The sequence below is a fragment of the Hyperolius riggenbachi genome, chromosome 11 (genome assembly GCF_040937935.1).
Source record: "Hyperolius riggenbachi isolate aHypRig1 chromosome 11, aHypRig1.pri, whole genome shotgun sequence".
NCBI classification, from domain to species: Eukaryota; Metazoa; Chordata; class Amphibia; order Anura; family Hyperoliidae; genus Hyperolius; species Hyperolius riggenbachi.
The window spans coordinates 121,728,125-121,748,491 of record NC_090656.1 but is presented as its reverse complement, the minus strand read 5'-3'; the positions used below and the strand labels follow the sequence as shown (position 1 = coordinate 121,748,491).

The following is a 20,367-nucleotide window of genomic DNA, read 5'->3' as shown; positions in this document are numbered from 1 at the left end:
TGCTAATGTATGTGAGTTGGCTTTTGAAATCCTACAAATCCCTAAGCAAGCTCATTTTTCTCTTGGATATATCATAATGGTACATGCTAGGCTGGCTTCAGCATGTAGCATTGTAGTGTGTGGTGTTGGTGGTATAATGGTTAGGATAGCAGCCTACCATGCGGTAGGTCTGGGTTCAGTTCCTGGCCAATGCATGTGATTTGGCTTTTGAAATCCTACAAATCCCTAAGCAAGCTCATTTTTCTCTTGGATATATCATAATGGTACATGCTAGGCTGGCTTCACCATGTAGTGTTGGTGGTGGTATAGTGGTGAAGAGAGTTGCCTACCAAGCACTAAGACCTGGGTTCAATTCCCGGCCAAGGTATGTAAGCTGGCTTTTGAAATCCTACAATTCTCTGGAAGACAAGACCCTCCTCCGGAGGAGGAGGGAGTGAGGGGCAAAGGGGTGCAATATAAGGAATAATAATCAGCCAGGAGCAAGCTAGCAAGTCTACAAGAGCCTAACTAAGCTTTCCCTAGCAGAGTCTGTCAGCAGCTGTCCCTTAACTAATTACTGTAGGCAGACGAGTGAGTAAAACGGCAGGAGAACCTTGCCTTTTATAAGGGGGGGGGGGGGCTCCAGGAGTGAGTGCAGTCTGATTGGCGACAATGTGCCTGCTGACTATGATGTAGAGGTATACATTACACAAATCTGATTTATTAAATTAAACACACTTAGCCGACCTTATACAAGACCACCTAAAATATAACTTTTAGTTTGTTGCATTAAACATTTTTTGTTACATTTGATATTCATGATTGGATTCACATTAACCTAGTTGGGTAGTTTCGAAGAAAAATATACGATTTGAGAGAGACCAATCTGTATTTGATAGTCATTATTTTCTATCCCAATACTAGACACTGAATTTGTATGTGCTGAGTCACTTCTAAATAAAGAAAAACCCTCCACCTAAAACCGACATGTTTCGGCTCCTTAAAAAAGAGAGCCGTCGTCAGGGCTACAGTACTAAAGTGCTTAGGGTGCAAAGTGCATAGTAGAAAGTACACACAGTTATCTACAAATACATAATCATGAAAAACAAAAAATGGGAGCTGTGCTCCCTAGCAAGGTCAGCAATCAAATGAGGCTGTCTCACAGCCTTCCTTATATACCTTAAGGAGTGGGTGGGATCTGGTAGGTCATACCTCCCATCCTCAAATCACCCTCCTATTGGATAAATTGATTGTCATTCCCGAACTCTCTACAGACATTGGTTGATTTGCCTTTGGCATCTTTTGCCATATATTCTCAAAAAAGCCTTTTATGGGTCCCCAGCTGGTCAGAAAAAAGTATGATGTGTGTATTTTCGCTTGTATAGATAACCTGTAAAAATACGGATCCCTTACCCTCTTCTAATGTTTAAAACGCTGAGTTCGGCGAGGTTCCCCATAGATTAACACTGGAGATCAACCATTGGTCAAAGGAGAGCATGTGAACTGACGTTACACAGCCTCTCCGTATAGTTGTCTCTCAGTGCGGGCTGTGTATCTACTTACACGCTTCCCCATTGGGTCAGGGGAAGCATGTGACCTCTCCTCATCGTAGCCTCTCCTCCTCCCGTATACGCGGCATCTTGCCGCTACAACACCTATAAGACCTATAATCTCAGGGAATGGATGTTTGACAGAACAAATAAGCAAATACGTTGACTTTTTCCTAAGACCGTTAGTGACGAGTTTACCATCTTATATTAGAGATACTATGGATCTACTAAACAGACTTCAGGGCTTGACCGTAACTGAGGATGTGTGGCTAGCCAGCCTAGATGTTGAATCACTCTACAATAATATTAAGAATGATCTAGGCATCAGAGCCGTCAGCTATTTTTTACAGAGCAGAAGTATCCATTTACGTGAACACTCTACACTTATTATCGATTTGCTGAAATTTGTTTTGAACCACAATTACTTCCTCTTTCAGAATAGGTTCTATGTACAGAAACGAGGATGTGCGATGGGGACGAGCTGTGCGCCATCATATGCTAATTTGTTCCTTGGATGGTGGGAGGATACGGTAGTTTTTTCGGCAGACTTGGCTGAGTACACGGCATCAGTGCTTTTCTGGGGCCATTTCATAGACGACGTGTTCGTCCTGTGGGACGGCCCCAGATCTAAATTTGTGGAGTTTGTACATCGTTTAAATCAGAATGAAATTGGCATGTTCTTTACATTCGAAATAAATAGAGATTCTCTGAACTTCTTGGATGTGGAGATAAGTAAATCGGGAAATGGAGGACTGGAAACTAAAATCTACCGAAAGCCCACATCCACAAATTAATTGCTTGCATGGGAGAGCCACCACCCAGTCCCTTTGAAAAAGGGTATCCCAAAAGGACAATATATAAGAGCTAGAAGAAACTGCTCTAATGAAGTAGATTTTAATCATGAGTGTAGGACACTAAAAAATAGGTTCAGAGAAAGGGGATACCCAACCTCCGTAATTGAGGAAGCATACAATCAAGTGAAGGATATCGCAAGGGAGGACCTCCTTATACCAAAAGAAAGACAGGAGGATGCACAGGCTGGTAAAATGTGAATTGTGAGCACTTTTTCCCAGGATTCAGTGGAAATCAAAAAGATTGTGAAAAAACACTGGACTGTCCTTGAATTGGATCCCCAGTTAAAGGAGATTCTTCCAAACACTCCGATGTTTACATACAGGAGGGGAAGGAATATTGGAGATCAATTGGTCCATTCCTTCCTACCAGTAACGAATAAACCAATAAAGAAAGCATGGCTTGAAAAACCATTGAAAGGCATGTATAAATGCGGACGCTGCAAAGCCTGCATCAATGTAAAAATATGTAAGGAATTTATAGCCCCAAAAGATGGGAGACCTTACCAAATATTGGATTTTTTCAAGTGTGAAACGGAAGGTGTGATATACGGGATTGAATGCCCATGCCCCCTCCTGTATGTAGGGGAAACAACGAGACAAGTGAAACAGAGCATTTTAGAACACTTGGGCAATATTAGGAACCCTAAAGATACCCCCGTGTCGAGACATTTTAGAGAGGTACATGGTGGAGATGAAAGATGTGTTAAATTCTTTGTCTTACAACAATGGAAAATGGGCCCTAGAGGTGGAAATCTAGATTTAAAGTTACGTCAATTGGAGGCAAAATGGATCTATCGCTTGGGAACTATGAACCCCAGGGGTCTGAATGAGGGGTTTACATATACCCCCTTTATCTGAGCTGAGAAGTGGTTCATGTACAATTTGGATGTGTGTATTGCAAGCTAAACAGCTATATAACAACAAATAACCGAAGTATAATCTCCTTTTCGGGGTGCTGCTCTTCCCATACTTTGATATTTATTACTGCACTAACACTTTGGATGCATACTTACCTGTTTGTATGTACAGACATGGTATTTAAATCTGCTGTTTCGTCGGTATATAAACAGCGCTGTCCTGGATACTATATATTGTACCTATGGATGCGTTTGGCATCTAAATACATGATGTGGTCTCTTGTTTGAGACATATGCCTATTATGGTATTGTCTTGTTTATGCATGTGTATATATGACATTTATATATATAAAAGATCTTATAGGTGAAACAACCTTTGATCTCACAGAGTCTACACATGCATGATTTTACATCCATTCATTATAAGATATGGGGGTGTATACGGTCTTTAAATAATTACCAAGTGTTCATGTATACAAAAGATGATTATTGCTCAGGTATGTTTTTGTAGTCATGTGTATTAATTTCTTTAAGTTGGAGAATGGAGATCCATTAGTATTTGATCCTACGACTTCCCTTTGTGTAAACACAGCCAAGTGGTTGCCAGGATAATAGTGATGTACCTTTTAACATTTTGTTTGCAGCGTGGAGAACGGAGATTTATTGCCATATTATGCGGAGACCTTCTCCCTTCCGTAAATATAGCTAAGGGGTTGCTAGGACAACAGTGTTGTTGATGCTAAGCCGCGCCCCCTCTCCTCCTCGTGTGCCTTCGTATTATGTTGTAGCGGCAAGATGCCGCGTATACGGGAGGAGGAGAGGCTACGATGAGGTGAGGTCACATGCTTCCCCTGACCCAATGGGGAAGCATGTAAGTAGATACACAGCCCGCACTGAGAGACAACTATACGGAGAGGCTGTGTGACGTCAGTTCACATGCTCTCCTTTGACCAATGGTTGATCTCCAGTGTTAATCTATGGGGAACCTCGCCAAACTCAGCGTTTTAAACATTGGAAGAGGGTAAGGGATCCGTATTTTTACAGGTTATCTATACAAGCGAAAATACACACATCATACTTTTTTCTGACCAGCTGGGGACCCATAAAAGGCTTTTTTGAGAATATATGGCAAAAGATGCCAAAGGCAAATCAACGAATGTCTGTAGAGAGTTCGGGAATGACAATCAATGTAACCAATAGGAGGGTGATTTGAGGATGGGAGGTATGACCTACCAGATCCCACCCAATCCTTAAGGTATATAAGGAAGGCTGTGAGACAGCCTCATTTGATTGCTGACCTTGCTAGGGAGCACAGCTCCCATTTTTTGTTTTTCATGATTATGTATTTGTAGATAGCTGTTGTGTACTTTCTACTATGCACTTTGCACCCTAAGCACTTTAGTACTGTAGCCCTGACGACGGCTCTCTTTTTAAGGAGCCGAAACATGTCGGTTTTAGGTGGAGGGTTTTTCTTTATTTAGAAGTGACTCAGCACATACGAATTCAGTGGCTAGTATTGGGATAGAAAAGAATAGACTATCAAATACAGATTGGTCTCTCTCAAATCGTATATTTTTCCTCAAAACTACCCAACTAGGTTAATGTGAATCCAATCATGAATATCAAATGCAACAAAAAATGTTTAATGCAATAAATTAAAAGTTATATTTTAGGTGGTCTTGTATAAGGTCGGTTAAGTGTGTTTAATATGATGTAGAGGGTCAAAGTTGTTCTTAATGGAGCATTATTGGGGCGAATCGAACTTCCGCAAAAGTTTGCCTTCGCCGGTGAACGCGAACCACCTAAAGTTCGCCTGGAACCATTCGCGGGCATCTCTATTTACATGCACATACGTACATTGGCTATGGCACATTATTGCCATATAAGCACTGGGGCACCCATCTATGTTGTAATTTCTAGTTTCTTGTGAGCACACATACAGCACTGGTTGTTGCTTTCTATTTCATCTTTCTTCACATAGTCATGTCACTGACTGTCCTTAGAGAGGAGCTCACACTCTGATCCTACCATACTCCTAGTCTAATGTCCTACCATATTATTATTATTATGTATTTATATAGCACTGGCATCTTCTGCAGCACTGTACAGAGTACATAGTCATGTCACTGACTGTCCCCAGAGTAGCTCACAGTCTAATCCATGTCATATGTATTGTAACTAGGACATTACTTTATATTGAAGGAGTGGACTCTATGCAAAGTTTTGCTGGGCATCAGTGTCTCTGAATTACAATGCTGCTAAGATCATGTACATTTGGCCCTGTCCATAATACATCATGACCACGCCCACCTTCCAGTGCATGGTCACGTCCTTTTTTCACCGCAATCATGGGATGTGTGGGCCCCAGGCAGAAATTTCTTTGGTGGGCCCCCAGTTTCCCAGTCCGACCCTGCCTGTGGGTTAAGTGCTTCAAAACACTGAAATACAGCCCATTATTCTTTGGTTAGATTTATTTGTATGTACACTCTAATATGCTTTGTAATTATAGTGTGCCTTGTTTCTGACCTTTTTTTTCTTTTTACCTTAATACTCAGAACTTCTTTTTCTAAACCAAAACGATAAACAACAACTTTGTTTTAAAAAATTGCAGCAACCCCAACTACTTTGACGCCAACAGCAACTACACAAACCACTACAGAGACCACAGTTACATCACTAACACCAAGTAAGAAAACATTTACAATTTCATTACCATGCTAGATAGGGGATTTTGCGTTAATAAAGAATGGGCTGTTGAAATTGGCAAAATCAAGACTTGTAAAGTGTGACTTCAAAATAAGTAACGTGTTTCCTCTTATACTTCCTCTTTTACTTTCTTCCCTGAGCTCCTTCGTATTATTGAACACTCCTACAGTATTTCCCAACTGGTATCAAACACACTGCCCCACCATTGCTTGCTTTTATCCCACTGTGATGTTAAAACGACTCTCCTTACATGCACATTTCTATTGACCTAGGAAAAGAAAGACTATCAGCCTAACAAAACCAGTAGCTGATAATTGATTAGCTGAGAGTGGGTTAATTTAATCAGTAGGTAAGGCAGTGTTCTCCCCAAGCCCGTTTAAGTGGACGCTCCGCCCGGCTCCCGCCCGGCTGCAGCTCGCTGTCACATTCTCTTAGCAGCATGTGCAAGGGAGGCGGGTAGAGCAGTGAATAATAATGAACCGGGCGGGACACTCACATCCTTTGGTGCTGAGCCCTGCGTGCAGAGGAGGCGGGCAGAGCAGAGAATAATAATGAACAGGGGCGGGACAGTCACAGCTCTCGGTCCTGAGCACTGTGTGCAGAGGAGGCGGGCAGAGCAGTGAATATTAATGAACAGGGGCTGGTTACTCACAGCTCTCCTCATTCAGCGAGTCAGCAACAGAGAGTGTGACGAGAACTGAATTGAAACGTGTGCAGACTGCTGGGGGAGATAACCATTGGTTGCAGTCCGGCAGTACAGGGTAATATACAGTATATACTTATAACCTGTATAGTGTGCTCCCTCCTTTGCATTCCTGGGATTCTTTTATGTTTACTTTTTGTCAGTCAGGAACGATAAATCGCAATAATGGAGTGGACAAGGTACACTATGCTACTGCAGAGTATATATCCCTGTGTGACAGCATGGGTGATTCCTTATCTTATGTCAGTCCTGCTGGAGAAACAGAAGGCTCTGCACATTTGTTTTAAGGTGCCCATTAACAGTACATTATTTCTTTCAGATTCGATCTTTCTACGCCATTTGAATGATCAAAACTAATCTGATGGAAATTATCAATAGTTCCCATAAACAGATCAATTTAAGAAGGTTTTACATTACAATTCAGTAAAAAAGTATTGACAAAGTATTACTGCTGCCTAAGGAGCCTCCTACTGATACCCTCTGACGAAGGGACCCCCCGAAACGGCGTTGTCAGGGTATTATACCTCTATGGGACATTGCATTGCCACATGCCGATTGCTCGCTATTTGCATTTGATCATATATGTATTTATTTCATTGTATGCTGTTAGCTGTTCAATGTATTTTTCTGCCTACAGGGGCTGCATGTCTCTAGGGGGATTGTGTTGTTTCACCCCAGTGTATCCCATTGTATTCTGTATTATATGTGTCATATTGCCTAAACAGGCAAGCTCTTTGACTTTTTGATGATTTCAATACAAACCTTTATGCAACTTACTTCTTGTAACGATCGGTGTAACACAGAGAGGATCTGATTATTGGTGATCTGCAGTATCACCAAAAATACAGATATATACCCGATTATTAATGATCTGAAGTATCACCGATAATCAGATATATTACTAACCTCTGGACACCTGAGAGATATGAGTGTTTGGTGTAACAGTAATACCAGGAGGACAGGTACAAGGCAGTAAGGAATACTGCTAGAGTAAGTACCTTTCCGCAGCCTGAGACTCTCCCACAGGGAGGAGTCAGACTGGGAGAGGGAAGGACCAAAGCGTGAGTGACACTAATAGAAGAATGTCACTGACTGATCTGTGAACTATCTCTTAACTGGGGAGATAGCTCTCAAGGTCGGACAAGCCAGGTCGGCAACACACGGACATACAAAGTACAAAGACAGAAGGCTGATTTGGTAATCCTAAGGCAAGTAGAGTTTGGCAACTTTTTTTGTGAGACTGGTAAGGGGTGCAATGACTGTGGAGTACCCCTTTATGAACCTTCTATAGTAGTTAGCGAACCTTAAGAATCTCTGGAGAGCCTTCAGACCCACGGGCTGAGGCCACTCCAGAACAGCAGAGACCTTGGCAGGGTCCATAGAAAGGTAGAAATAATGTACCCCAGAAAGGTGACAGATGTTACCTCAAAAATGCATTTCTCCAATTTTGCATATAACATGTTTTGTCTTAGCTTGTGCAACACAACCTGACATGATCCCTATGCTCTGAGGGGTTGTCTGAGAAGATTAGTATATCATCCAAATATACCAGGACAAATTTGCCTAAAACCTCTCTGAACACCTCATTAATGAGTTCCTGAAAGACGGCCGGGGCGTTACACAACCCGAAGGGCATCACCAGGTACTCGTAGTGCCCATCAGGTATGTTAAAGGACGTCTTCCATTCATCGCCCTCTCTGATCCGTACCAGGTTGTATGCACCCCGCAAATCCAATTTTGAGAAAATCTTAGCATTGGTGACCTGAGTAAATAAATCGTCTATCAAAGGCAATGGATAGCGATTTTTTTACTGTGATTTTATTCAGGCCCCGATAATCAATGCACGGCCAAAGGCCTCCGTCTTTTTTCTTTACAAAAAAGAAACCTGCGCCAGCAGGCGACCAGGAAGGGTGAATGAACCCTTTAGCTAAGTTTTCATGGATGTATTCCTGCATGGCCAACTTTTCGGGCCCAGATAAATTGTAGAGATGACCTCTAGGGGGCATACAACCAGACCGGATATCAATAGGACAATCGAAAGGGCGGTGTGGAGGAAGTTTATCAGCCGATTTAGGACAAAACACGTCTGCAAACTCAGAATACTAATCTGGCAATCCTTCCACATGAATCTTGGTCTCACCTAAGGTTACCTTCGCTAAACATGGGAGACCAGCTCGTTAGCTGACTAGTAGCCCAGTTAATCTGAGGTGAGTGAAGTTGTAACCAAGGCATGCCAAGAATGATTGTGGAGGTTGTCATACGTAACACACAAAAAAACAAATCTTCCCTATGCAACACCCCGATAGCGACCCCCACTTCTGGAGTCTGTGACAGAGGACTGTTACCCTGCAGAGGGGAATCATCTACTGCAGTAACCTGTATCTGTGGTTCTACCGGGGTGACCGGAATACCCAATTTTTTTGCAAAGTCAAAATCCATAAAATTAGCCGCTGAGCCTGAGTCAATGAAGGCTTCAGTAACTTCAGACCTATCTTCCCATGAAATAGTACAGGGAAGAAGCAAACTTTTATCATCTAGGGGTAAAAATTGCTTGCCTAGGGTATTACCCCCGACTACACCTAGGCAGTAGCGTTTCCCGACTTCTTAGGGCAATTCTGTACTCTATGACCCCCCTCTGCACAATAAAGACAGAGACGCTCTGAGATTCTGCATTTCCGCTCCACTTGAGACAACTTTGACCGACCAATCTGCATTGGCTCTGGTGGAGGTGAAGCGGGTGGAAATGGAGTCACTGGGGGAGCAGCGTGGGACACCATTCTTACATGTTTTTTACCCCGGGTCTGTCTCTGTTATCGCAGTCGGCGATCTATCCTGATGGCCGATGAAATGGCTTCATCGATGGACTTAGGTTCCGGCTGACTTAACATAAGATCGGAGACCTCGTCTGACAACCCTGATAAAAAACAATCTAAAAGGGCAAATGTGTCCCACCTGGCCGATACTGACCATCTCCTAAATTCAGCAGCATAATCTTCAACCGGACTCTTGCCTTGACGTAAAAGTTTGAGCTTCCGCTCAGAAGTCGAGGCAATGTTTGGATCATAGTAAATTATAGCCATAGCTTTAAAAAATTCCTCTACAGAGGTTAGGGCCTGGTGACTGGTGGGAAGGCTATACGCCCAGGTCTGAGAATCGCCAGATAACAAGGTTTTAATAAAGGTAACCCTTTGGGCCACAGTTCGTGAAGAATTAGGTCTTAACTCAAAGTATGATAACACTCTACTTCTAAAATTTCGGAAGTCAGATCTGTGACCAGAAAATTTTTCAGGTACATTCATACGTATGTCTGTGCTAAGAGGAGATCGCACATCCTTCACTGCCGTCTGGAGGGTTTGTAAAGATCCAGACAAAGTGTCCATTACCGTCTGGTGACTGCCCAGCACTATATTGATGTTTTCCACAGAAGTGGTAAGTGTGCCCAGACGGCTGGTGAGTGCGTCCATTTGCATTTTTTGGTCTGCCATTCTGTAACGATCAGTGTAACACAGAGAGGATCTGATTATTGGTGATCTGCAGTATCACCAAAAATACAGATATATACCCGATTATTGATGATCTGCAGTATCACCGATAATCAGATATATTACTAACCTCTGGACACCTGAGAGATATGAGTGTGTGGTGTAACAGTAATACTTTGAGAACAATACCAGAACAACAGGTACAAGGCAGTAAGGAATACTGCTAGAGTAAGTACCTTTCCGCAGCCTGAGACTCTCCCGCAGGGAGGAGTCAGACTGGGAGAGGGAAGGACCAGAGCGTGAGTGACACTAATAGGAGAATGTCACTGACTGATCTGTGCACTATCTCTTAACTGGGGAGATAGCTCTCAAGGTCGGACAAGCCAGGTCGGCAACACACGGACATACAAAGTACAAAGACAGAAGGCTGATTTGGTAATCCTAAAGCAAGCAGGGTTTGGCAACAGAGTATCAGATATAGCGAAGTACCAAATCAGTGAACAGAAGAGTGGTCAGGAAAGCAGAAATAATAATAGATAATAAACAATGCCTAGTCTTGGGTGTGAGCTCCATGATCATCAACACCCTGGAACTAGTCTGAAGTATAACAGAATGGTAACACAGATTCCTAATCTGGGGTGTGAGGTCCTTGATCATCAACACCCTGGAACTAGTCTGAAGTATAACAGAATGATAACACAGATTCCTAATCTTGGGTGTGAGGTCCTTGATCATCAACACCCTGGAACTAGTCTGAAGTATAACAGAATGATAACACAGATTCCTAATCTTGGGTGTGAGGTCCTTGATCAGCAACACCCTGGAACTAGTCTGAAGTATGACAGAAAGATAACACAGATTCTGACAATAAGGTCTGAGTGCTTCCACGTAGTGATCGCAATGGCAGACAACCAGCGAATGACCAGCACCCAGTATATATATCCCAGTGCTCTCCAACGCCTCCCCTAAGTGCTGGATCAATGGGAACTGGTACAAACGTCAGCTGACCGGCTTGGTCAGCTGACTCCCTTCTGGCTGTGATAAAAGTTCTGCCTCTCAGCGCGCACGCGCGTCCTTTTCAACCCGTGTGGACTATCAGTCCCAGCCACACCAGACATGTCTTGTGTACCACCCGCCGCGCTGGACGCGGAGCCCACCGCACCGCTATCAAGGCATGCGGCGGTTTCTCCGCATTCAGCCATACTGGCAGATGTAGGCCTACGCGTGCAAACCGCCGCGTTGGACGCGGAATCCGCCGCCTTGCTCTGAGCGCACGCGGCAGCTTTTCCGCGTTTTCTCACACTTCTGCTGGTGTGCGAGTCAATACTTTTTTACTGTGTTTGTAGGACTGATGTAGCAGTCCGGTTTACAGACTTAGCACCCACTTGTTTTAGTATATGAACTTTCTGCATATATGATTCAGGTGTGCAAACCTCTTCTATTCAATTTACATTACAATTCAATCATGAAATCAAACTTTTCGATCAATATTCCCCCCCCCCCCCCCCTTTCCAATTGACCAAAATTATTTCACATCGATTTGTGCCACACAAGGTGCATTTTCTATAAAATTTGAACATAAAAATTGTGTCGAAAGATTGAATCTGAGGGAAAATTTGTACTGTTAATGAGCACCTTAAGTTACAGTGATCACAGCTGCCAGATGTTGCTGGTCCCCATAAAGCTAAACTGCAACGGCTCTTGCAGGGAACAGCACAACCTAAGAGGCTATGATTTCATATGCCTCTCCATTCCCATTTGGTACACCCTGTTGATGAGCTTACACTCCATCTGCTTCCTGCAAAGATGTCCAGGAACCACCAAGGGGAGAGCTGCACTGCAATAGGGGGGCAATTGTCCAGTTTGCCCTTATGGAAGCGCTGGTCCTGCATCCCCGCCTCGCACCCCACCCGGCTAATTTTTTATGCCACCCGGCTGGAAAAATTCTTGGGGGAACACTGTAAGGCTTTGATTGGCTAAATTGGATACTCTTCCAGATCACTTGAGTTTCCTACATAGGAAGAATGGGTGTGCATCATTACCTCTCAAATCAAGCATCTACTCATCAATTAGCTGTCAGCTGGCTAACTAACTAGCAGACAGAGGTTCAGATTGGATGATTTGCTAGTCGTGAACATATGATAAAGCATGAGGAGGAGTGTACGGTAGGTGAAATTTGGGTGATTAACTTCAGGAACAAGGAGAGGAAAAAAAACACCAGGAGCACCAGATAGTGTAGTAATTCCAAGCAATCAATTAATGTGTTAAAGAAATACTACTTAGAAACCTGGTTTGCTGTGAGGCAATCACAGTATCACGCAGGTGGAGAATTCCATTTCCATGCAGATTAGGTATCCTGTTCAGAATGGGTTGGGTCGCACTCCACAAAAATACCACTGGATAATTATCACAGTAACACCCCTGGGGGGGAGGGGAAAACTGTACACAAATTGGTAGGAGGCGCCCCAGTGTAGCATGCAATGGGTAAACATCAGTAATGAAACATGTTTACCCATTGCATACTACTAACCATGCAATTGATTTATAGAAGATGTGCTATTTGTTCCTGTGTCTGGGAGGAGCAACATCTCGCCTTTACCTTGAAGGATTGTGGGAAAAAACTGGAAACCTATCTGCTACCTGTACATGACCAAACATAATATGAAATAAGGCGGGAGCATATGTGCGCATGTAAAACAATTACATGCACATACATACATTGGCTATGGCCCCTCATCGCCACCGGTAAAATCGACAGGATGTCCAATTATGTTGTAATGTCTAGTTTGATGTGAGCACATGTACAGCACTGGTTGTCTCTTTTTATTGCCTCTTTTTTTTACTGCTTGCAATTGTGAAGCTCTCATGGGTCACATAAAATGGTGAGGTGGGTCGGTTATGGTCAGCAGGCCTCGAGTTTGACACGTTGGCTGTGGCCCCTCATCGCCATCAGTATAAGCGCTGGAGCCAGGGTTGCCAACCCAATTTCTTATTTTTCGGGTTTTTCAGCGACCGGTGCAGCCTCCTCGGACAGCTCCGATCTTCACTATGGGGAGGATCACACATGATGTCGCCGACATCATGCGCAAACCCGATCCTCCTCATAGAGAGACCGGAGCTGTGCAGGGAGGCTGTGCGATCGCTGGATCCAGGGGGGTAATGTATAAACTGGTGGATCGGAGGGGGATCGCAGGGGAGCAGCAGGTGCCCGACACTTGTAATAGCTAGCCCAGTGCTAGCCATAGGGTTTACAGTCATTTGGGACAAAAATGTTATTATTGGGGACTCCTGGGAACACAGAGCGGTATGCTCGACACAGTGTCAGGCATACCGCTAAGGAGGTTAAATACACTGAAGTACAGCCCATTATTATTTGGTTTTATTAATTTGTATGTACTGTACAATCTAATTTGCTTTGTAATTATATTGCGCCTTTTTTCTCTTTTTTTTTTTCTTACCTTACTACTCTGTACTTTTCTTTTTCTGAACCGAAACTATAAACAATAACTTTATTTTCAAAAATTGCAGCAACCCCTACTACTTTCAAGCCAACAACAACTACACCATCTACTACAGAGACCACAGTTACATCACTTACACCAAGTAAGAAGACATTTCATTCCCATGCTAAATAGGAATTTTTTGTTAATAAAGAATGGGCTGTCGAAATTGGCAAAATCAATACTTGTAATGTGTGACTTCAACATAAGTTATGTGTTTTTCCTCCTATTCTTCCGCTTTTCCTACCTTCCCTGAATTCCTTTGTAGTATTGAACACTCCTATTTTCCAACTGGTATTTAACACTTTTCCCTACCTTTCCTTGCTTTTATCCTATAGTACAGTGATGGCTAACCTTAGCACTTCAGCTGTGGTGGAACTACAAGTCCCATGAGGCATTGCAATACTCTGACAGCTCTAAGCATAACTCGGGAGGCAGAGGCATGATGGGATTTGTAGTTTTGTCACAGCTGGAGTGCAAAACTTAGCCATTACTGCTATAGTACATGACCAAACACTGAGTGAAATCAGGAGAGAGCATGGGCACAGGCAATACCATTACATGCGCATACATACATACATTGGCTATGGCGCATCATTGGTAAAAGGGATAGGGTGTCCAACTAGGTTGCAATTTCTACTTTGCTGTGAGCACTTACACATCAATGGTTGTTGCTTTCCATTACCTCTTTCTATGGACATGGGAAATTTCCTGTCTGTAGTACGGACTGCCCGTACTTTGACGGATGGTTGGCAACCTTGGCTGGGGCTTTCAACTATGTTGTAATTTCTAGTTTGCTGTGAGCACATATAAAGCACTGGTTGTTGCTTTCTATTTCCTCTTTCTTTTACTGCTTGCAATCGTGAAGCTCTCACGGGTCACATAAAATGGCGAGATCGCTTGGTTATGGTTAGTAGGCCTTGATTTTGACACCCGTGGGTTAGATGCTTCAAAACAATGAAATACAGCCCAATATTCTTTGGTTACATTAACCACTTGAGGACTCAGCCTTTACCCCCCCTTAAGGACCAGCGCTGTTTTTTCCATTCAGACCACTGCAGCTTTAACGGTTTATTGCTCGGTCATACAACCTACCACCTAAATGAATTTTGCGTCCTTTTCTTCTCACTAATACAGCTTTCATTTGATGCTATTTGATTGCTGCTGCGAGTTTTAGTTTTTATTATAGTCATCAAAAAAGACATGAATTTTGTCAAAAAAATGACTTTTTTAACTTTCTGTGCTGACATTTTTCAAATAAAGTAAAATTTCCTATACATTTGAGCACGGAAGTTATTCTGCTACATGTCTTTGATAAAAAAAATAAAAAAAACATTCAGTGTATATTTATTGGATTGGGTAAAAGTTATAGCGTTTACAAACTATGGTGCCAAAAGTGAATTTTCCCATTTTAAAGCATCTCTGATTTTTCTGAATACCTGTCATGTTTCATGAGGTGCTAAAATTCCAGGATAGTATAAATACCCCCCAAATTACCCCATTTTGGAAAGAAGACATCCCAAAGTATTCACTGAGAGGCATGGTGAGTTCATAGAAGATTTTATTTTTTTGTCACGTTAGCAGAAAATGACACTTCGTGACAAAAAAAAAAAAAAGGTTTCCATTTCTGCTAACTTGTAACAAAAAAAAAAAAATGAAATCTGCCATGGACTCAACATGCCCCTCAATGAATACCTTGAAGTGTCTATTTTTCAAAAAGGGGTCATTTGTGGGGTGTGTTTACTGTTCTGGCATTTTGGGGGGTGCTGAATTGTAAGCACCCCTGTAAAGCCTAAAGGTAGTCATTGCACTGTGGGCCCCTTAGCGCAGTTTGGGAGCAAAAAAGTGTCACACATATGGTATCGCCATACTCGGGAGAAGTAGCACAATGTGTTTTGGGGTGTATTTTTACACATACCCATGCTGGGTGGGAGAAATATCTCTGTAAATAACTATTTTTTAATTGTCCATTTACAGAGAGATTTTGGTTTCAAGACTACTCCTCACGGTTTAGGGCCCCTAAAATGCCAGGGCAGTATAGGAACCCCACAAATGACCCCATTTTAGAAAGAAGACACCCCAAGGTACTCCATTAGGAGTATGGTGAGTTCATAGAAGATTTAACTTTTTGTCACAAGTTGGTAAAAAAAAAACAATAAAAATCATTTTCTGCTAACTTGTGACAAAAAGTTAAATCTTCTATGAACTCACCATACTCCTAATGGAGTACCTTGGGGTGTCTTGTTTCTAAAATGGGGTCATTTGTAGGGTTCCTATACTGTCCTGGCATTTTAGGGGCCCTAAACCGTGAGGAGTAGTCTTGAAACCAAATGTCGCAAAATGACCTGTGAAATGCTAAAGGTACTCATTGGACTCTGGGCCCCTTAGCGCAGTTAGAGTGCAAAAAAGTGCCACACATGTGGTATCGCCGTACTCAGGAGAAGTAGTACAATGTGTTTTGGGGTGTATTTTTACACATACCCATATTGGGTGGGAGAAATCTCTCTGTAAATGACAATATTTTGATTTCTTTACACACAATTGTCCATTTACAGAGATATTTCTTCCACCCAATATGGGTATGTGTAAAAATACACCCCAAAACACATTGTACTACTTCTCCTGAGTACGGCGATACCACATGTGTGGCACGTTTTTGCACCCTATAACTGCGCTAAGGGGCCCAGAGTCCAATGAGTACCTTTAGCATTTCACAGGTCATTTTGAAACATTTGGTTTCAAGACTACTCCTCACGGTTTAGGGCCCCTAAAATGCCAGAGCAGTATAGGAACCCCACAAATGACCCCATTTTAGAAAGAAGACACCCCAAGGTACTCCATTAGGAGTCTGGTGAGTTCATAGAAGATTTTACTTTTTGTCACAAGTTAGCAGAAAATTATTTTTATTGGGTTTTTTTTTTTTTAAATCATTTTCCGCTAACTTGTGACAAAAAGTAAAATCTTCTATGAACTCACCATACTCCTAATGGAGTACCTTGGGTAGTCTTCTTTCTAAAATGGGGTCATTTGTGGGGTTTCTATACTGCTCTGGCATTTTAGGGGCCCTAAACCGTGAGGAGTGGTCTTGAAACCAAATGTTTCAAAATGACCTGTGAAATGCTAAAGGTACTCATTGGACTCTGGGCCCCTTAGCGCAGTTAGGGTGCAAAAAAGTGCCACACATGTGGTATCGCTGTACTCAGGAGAAGTAGTACAATGTGTTTTGGGGTGTATTTTTACACATACCCCTATTGGGTGGGAGAAATATTTCTGTAAATGGACAATTGTGTGTAAATAAATCAAAAAAATGTCATTTACAGATTTTTTTTTCTACCCAGCATGGGTATGTGTAAAAATACACCCTAAAACACATTGGTCTACTTCTCCCGGGTACGACGATAGCACGTGTGGCACTTTTTTGCAGCCTAACTGCGCTAAGGGGCCCAACGTGCAATGACTACCTTTGGGCTTTACAGGGGTGCTCACAATGTAGCCCCCCCCCCCCCCACATGACAGGACAATAAACAAACCCCACAAAGGACCCCATTTTGGAAATAAGACACCACAAAGTATTCCATGAGGGGCATGGTGAGTTTATAAAAATTTTAATTTTTTGTCACAAGTTAGCAGAAAAGGATACTTTGTGAAAAAAACAAAAAACAACAATTTATGCTAACTTGTGACAAAAAACAAAATCTTCTATGAACTCACCATGCACCTCACGGAATACTTTGGGGTGTCCTCTTTCCAAAATGGGGTCATTTGTGGGGTCTGTCCTGGCATTTTAGGGTCTCTGTAATCATTACATGTATGGCCAGTATTTCTGCTATACTCCTTATATTGGGCATACAGGTAGTGCATTCTGGGCTAAAAGGAAAAATGAACGGCAAACATCCCAGAAACCTCTCCTTTTACTTGGGACAGATTGCATAATGTACTTAAAAAAGATACGTTTGCCGAGGCATATGGGCCGAGGAGTGGTGTTGGGGTTCATATGCTTTGGCAAGCACATTGTATCAAAAAATAACTCAAGCAATGATTTCTCCATTCACATGGATCGATGTGGATGAATAAATCAGGTTTGCCTGGGCATACGAGCTGGTGGGTTTGGATTTTTGGGGTGGCAGCTCCTATGTCCAGACGGACGCCTTCCCCTCTTTCTTTTCTTTTTTTTTCAAATTTTTTGGCAGATATTTGTTCATCCACATTGATCGATGCGAATGGAGAAATCATTGCTTGAGTTCTTTTTTTATACAAAGTGCTTGCCAAAGCATATGAACCCCAACACCACTTCTTGGCCCATATGCCTCGGCAAACGTATCTTTTTTACTGTGGAGGAGAAATCTCGTCCTACAGCGCTGCATGCACCGATTTTGTGTAACCTGACAGAAGCGCAATGCTTCTGTCAGGATGCATCATCAGTGCTGCAGCTGATTGGTCGGTTGGAAAAAAGAGAGAAGAAGAAGAAGAAGAAGAAAAGAAAAAAAAAAGCAAGCAAGCAGCAAAGCACTTCAATAACATTAACTTTTTAAACTTTATTAAATATGTTCAAACCAAACAATAACATTGGTAACCAAATATTAACTTTTTTGCTTACCTGTTTTGTTTTTTTTTTTGTTTTTTTTTTTACCTGCGAGCTGAGGATAAACTTCTCCTCCCCATGGGTCAATGTGCAAAGTGCAAATCGCACAGATATGTGGCGAAGTACATTATGCATTCTGTCCCAAGTAAAAGGAGAGGTTTCTGGCAGGCCAGTGTATTTGGATCTCTCAAAACCTGATGTTTGGGTTCACACTGCATACTGGCCTATCCGGTCGGTCAAGCCCGCCGCACCGTCTCGCCCAAAACAGACCTTCAGGGAATACCACAAGAGTAGCATTTGGCCTAGTAAATAACTGCGTCGCCGTAGACTAACATGACTTCCGGGCCGACCAAATTGCCGCAGAAGCCACGCAGTAACGTAGGCATGCACTAGCATTAAGTCAAGCACTTCCGGCGTAGGGGGGGACCGCAAAGAGTGACTTTTGCTAGGCAATTTGCCCTAACGCATCGCGCCAGTGTGAAATATCACTGAGAGACCCTTGTGTGCCTACTGCTGTGTCTGTAGTTACCTAGGTTCTAAAAGTGTGCCTTCTCGTGGTACCTCTCATAACACTCCCCTAGGCATAGGCCAGGCTGGTCAGGACAGGAGGGACAGTAAACGGGGGTGTCACGCCTTATTCCAGCCTTGCTGCAGACACGACATCTTTTTCTGGGGTTGCGTTGAGTTGGGGTACTGGGAATCGGGTAGGTGTAATGCGTAAGGTGAGGGACTTTTCAATGACCTCTGTTGCCCGTGTAATTTGTACTGTCGTGTCTGTGTGAATGGTAGACAGAAGGTAAACGTCCCTCTTGTCCTTCCATTTCACCGAGAGGCCGCACGGTGCCACAGCATCGGATTCCTTCTAACTTTAAGTGCTGATAGAGGGCCACACTTGTGTAAAAGTTGTCCACATAAAGATGGTACCCCATGTGGAACAAGGGTGACACCAAGTCCCACACAATCTTTCCACTGCTCCCCAGGTAGTCAGGACATCCAACCGGCTCCAATTTTTAGTCTTTTCCCTCATAGACCCTAAAACGAGATGTATAGCCTGTGGCCCTATCACAGAGCTTATACAGTTTCACCCCATACCGGGCGCGCTTGCTTGGGATGTACTGTTTGATGCCAAGGCGCCCGGTAAAATGTATGAGGGACTCGTCTACACAGATGTTCTGTTCAGGGGTATAAGCATCTGCAAATGTGGATAACAGGTGGTCTATGAGGGGCCGAATTTTGTGGAGCTGGTCATAAGCTGGGTGGTCTCTTGCATGACAGGTGTTGTTGTCATTAAAAAGCAGGAAGCGCAGGATGATCTCAAATCGCGACCTGGACATGGCAGCAGAGAACATGGGCATGTTATGTATTGGACATGTAGACCAATAAGAGCACAATACATTTTTTTGGTAATACCCATGTTGAGGAGAAGGCCCAAAAAAATGTTAAGTTCGGAAACTTGGAGTGGTTTCCACCGAAAAGGCTAGGCGTGGCAGCTTTTCGGATTGGCGGTTATAAATTGTGTGGCATATAGGTTGGTCTCAGCCACAATTAAGTCAAGGAGATCCTGGGTGAGGAACAGTTCAAAAAAGTCTAGGGCCGCTCCTAGTTCAACTGTCTCCACCTGGACTCCAGACTGGGCGGTGAAAGGGGGCAGTACGGGTGCGGCGGGATCAAGGGAATGCCAATCAGGGTTTGCCAGCACCTCTGGAAAACCAATGGGAGTACGGGCCCGTCTACTTGATGGCTGCGAATCGGGTCTTAATTCACGTACCACCGAACCAGTTTCTACTTCCAGGCTGGTGTTCGCCACTTTACCAGGGTCTTCTACGGAAGTACTGGTGTTGATAGGTCCAGGAGATGCTGCGCTGCTGGTGCATGCCTCACCAAGAAAAATCAGGGGTAGTTGGGGGTCTAATCTGATGGATAGGAGTGACAGAGGGTGAAAGATGGGTTATTGACGGGTGATAAGTGGGTGTTTACAGGGAAAAACAGATGTAAACAATGGACTACTGATATGATCGGGGGGAGGGGGGGTCTCGGGGGGGATCTGAAAGGGTTGGTGGGTGATCAAAAGCCCCTAAGGGGCAGTTGGGGGTCTGATCTGATGGGGGGCAGTGGCAGGTGGTGACAAGGGATGATTGACAGGTGACGGATAGG

The 20,367-nt window shown here is 43.3% G+C and overlaps 1 protein-coding gene across 1 annotated transcript in view; it reads left to right on the top strand.

Annotated features, from left to right (window-relative positions):
- Positions 1-20,367, top strand: part of LOC137537707 (mucin-5AC-like) — a 535,576-nt gene that overhangs the window by 336,286 nt on the left and 178,923 nt on the right. Inside the window, exons 30-31 of the mRNA XM_068259643.1 lie at positions 5,852-5,926; positions 13,660-13,734. Of these exons, the coding sequence (XP_068115744.1) occupies positions 5,852-5,926; positions 13,660-13,734 (150 nt within the window). The remainder of the gene's footprint in view (positions 1-5,851; positions 5,927-13,659; positions 13,735-20,367) is intronic.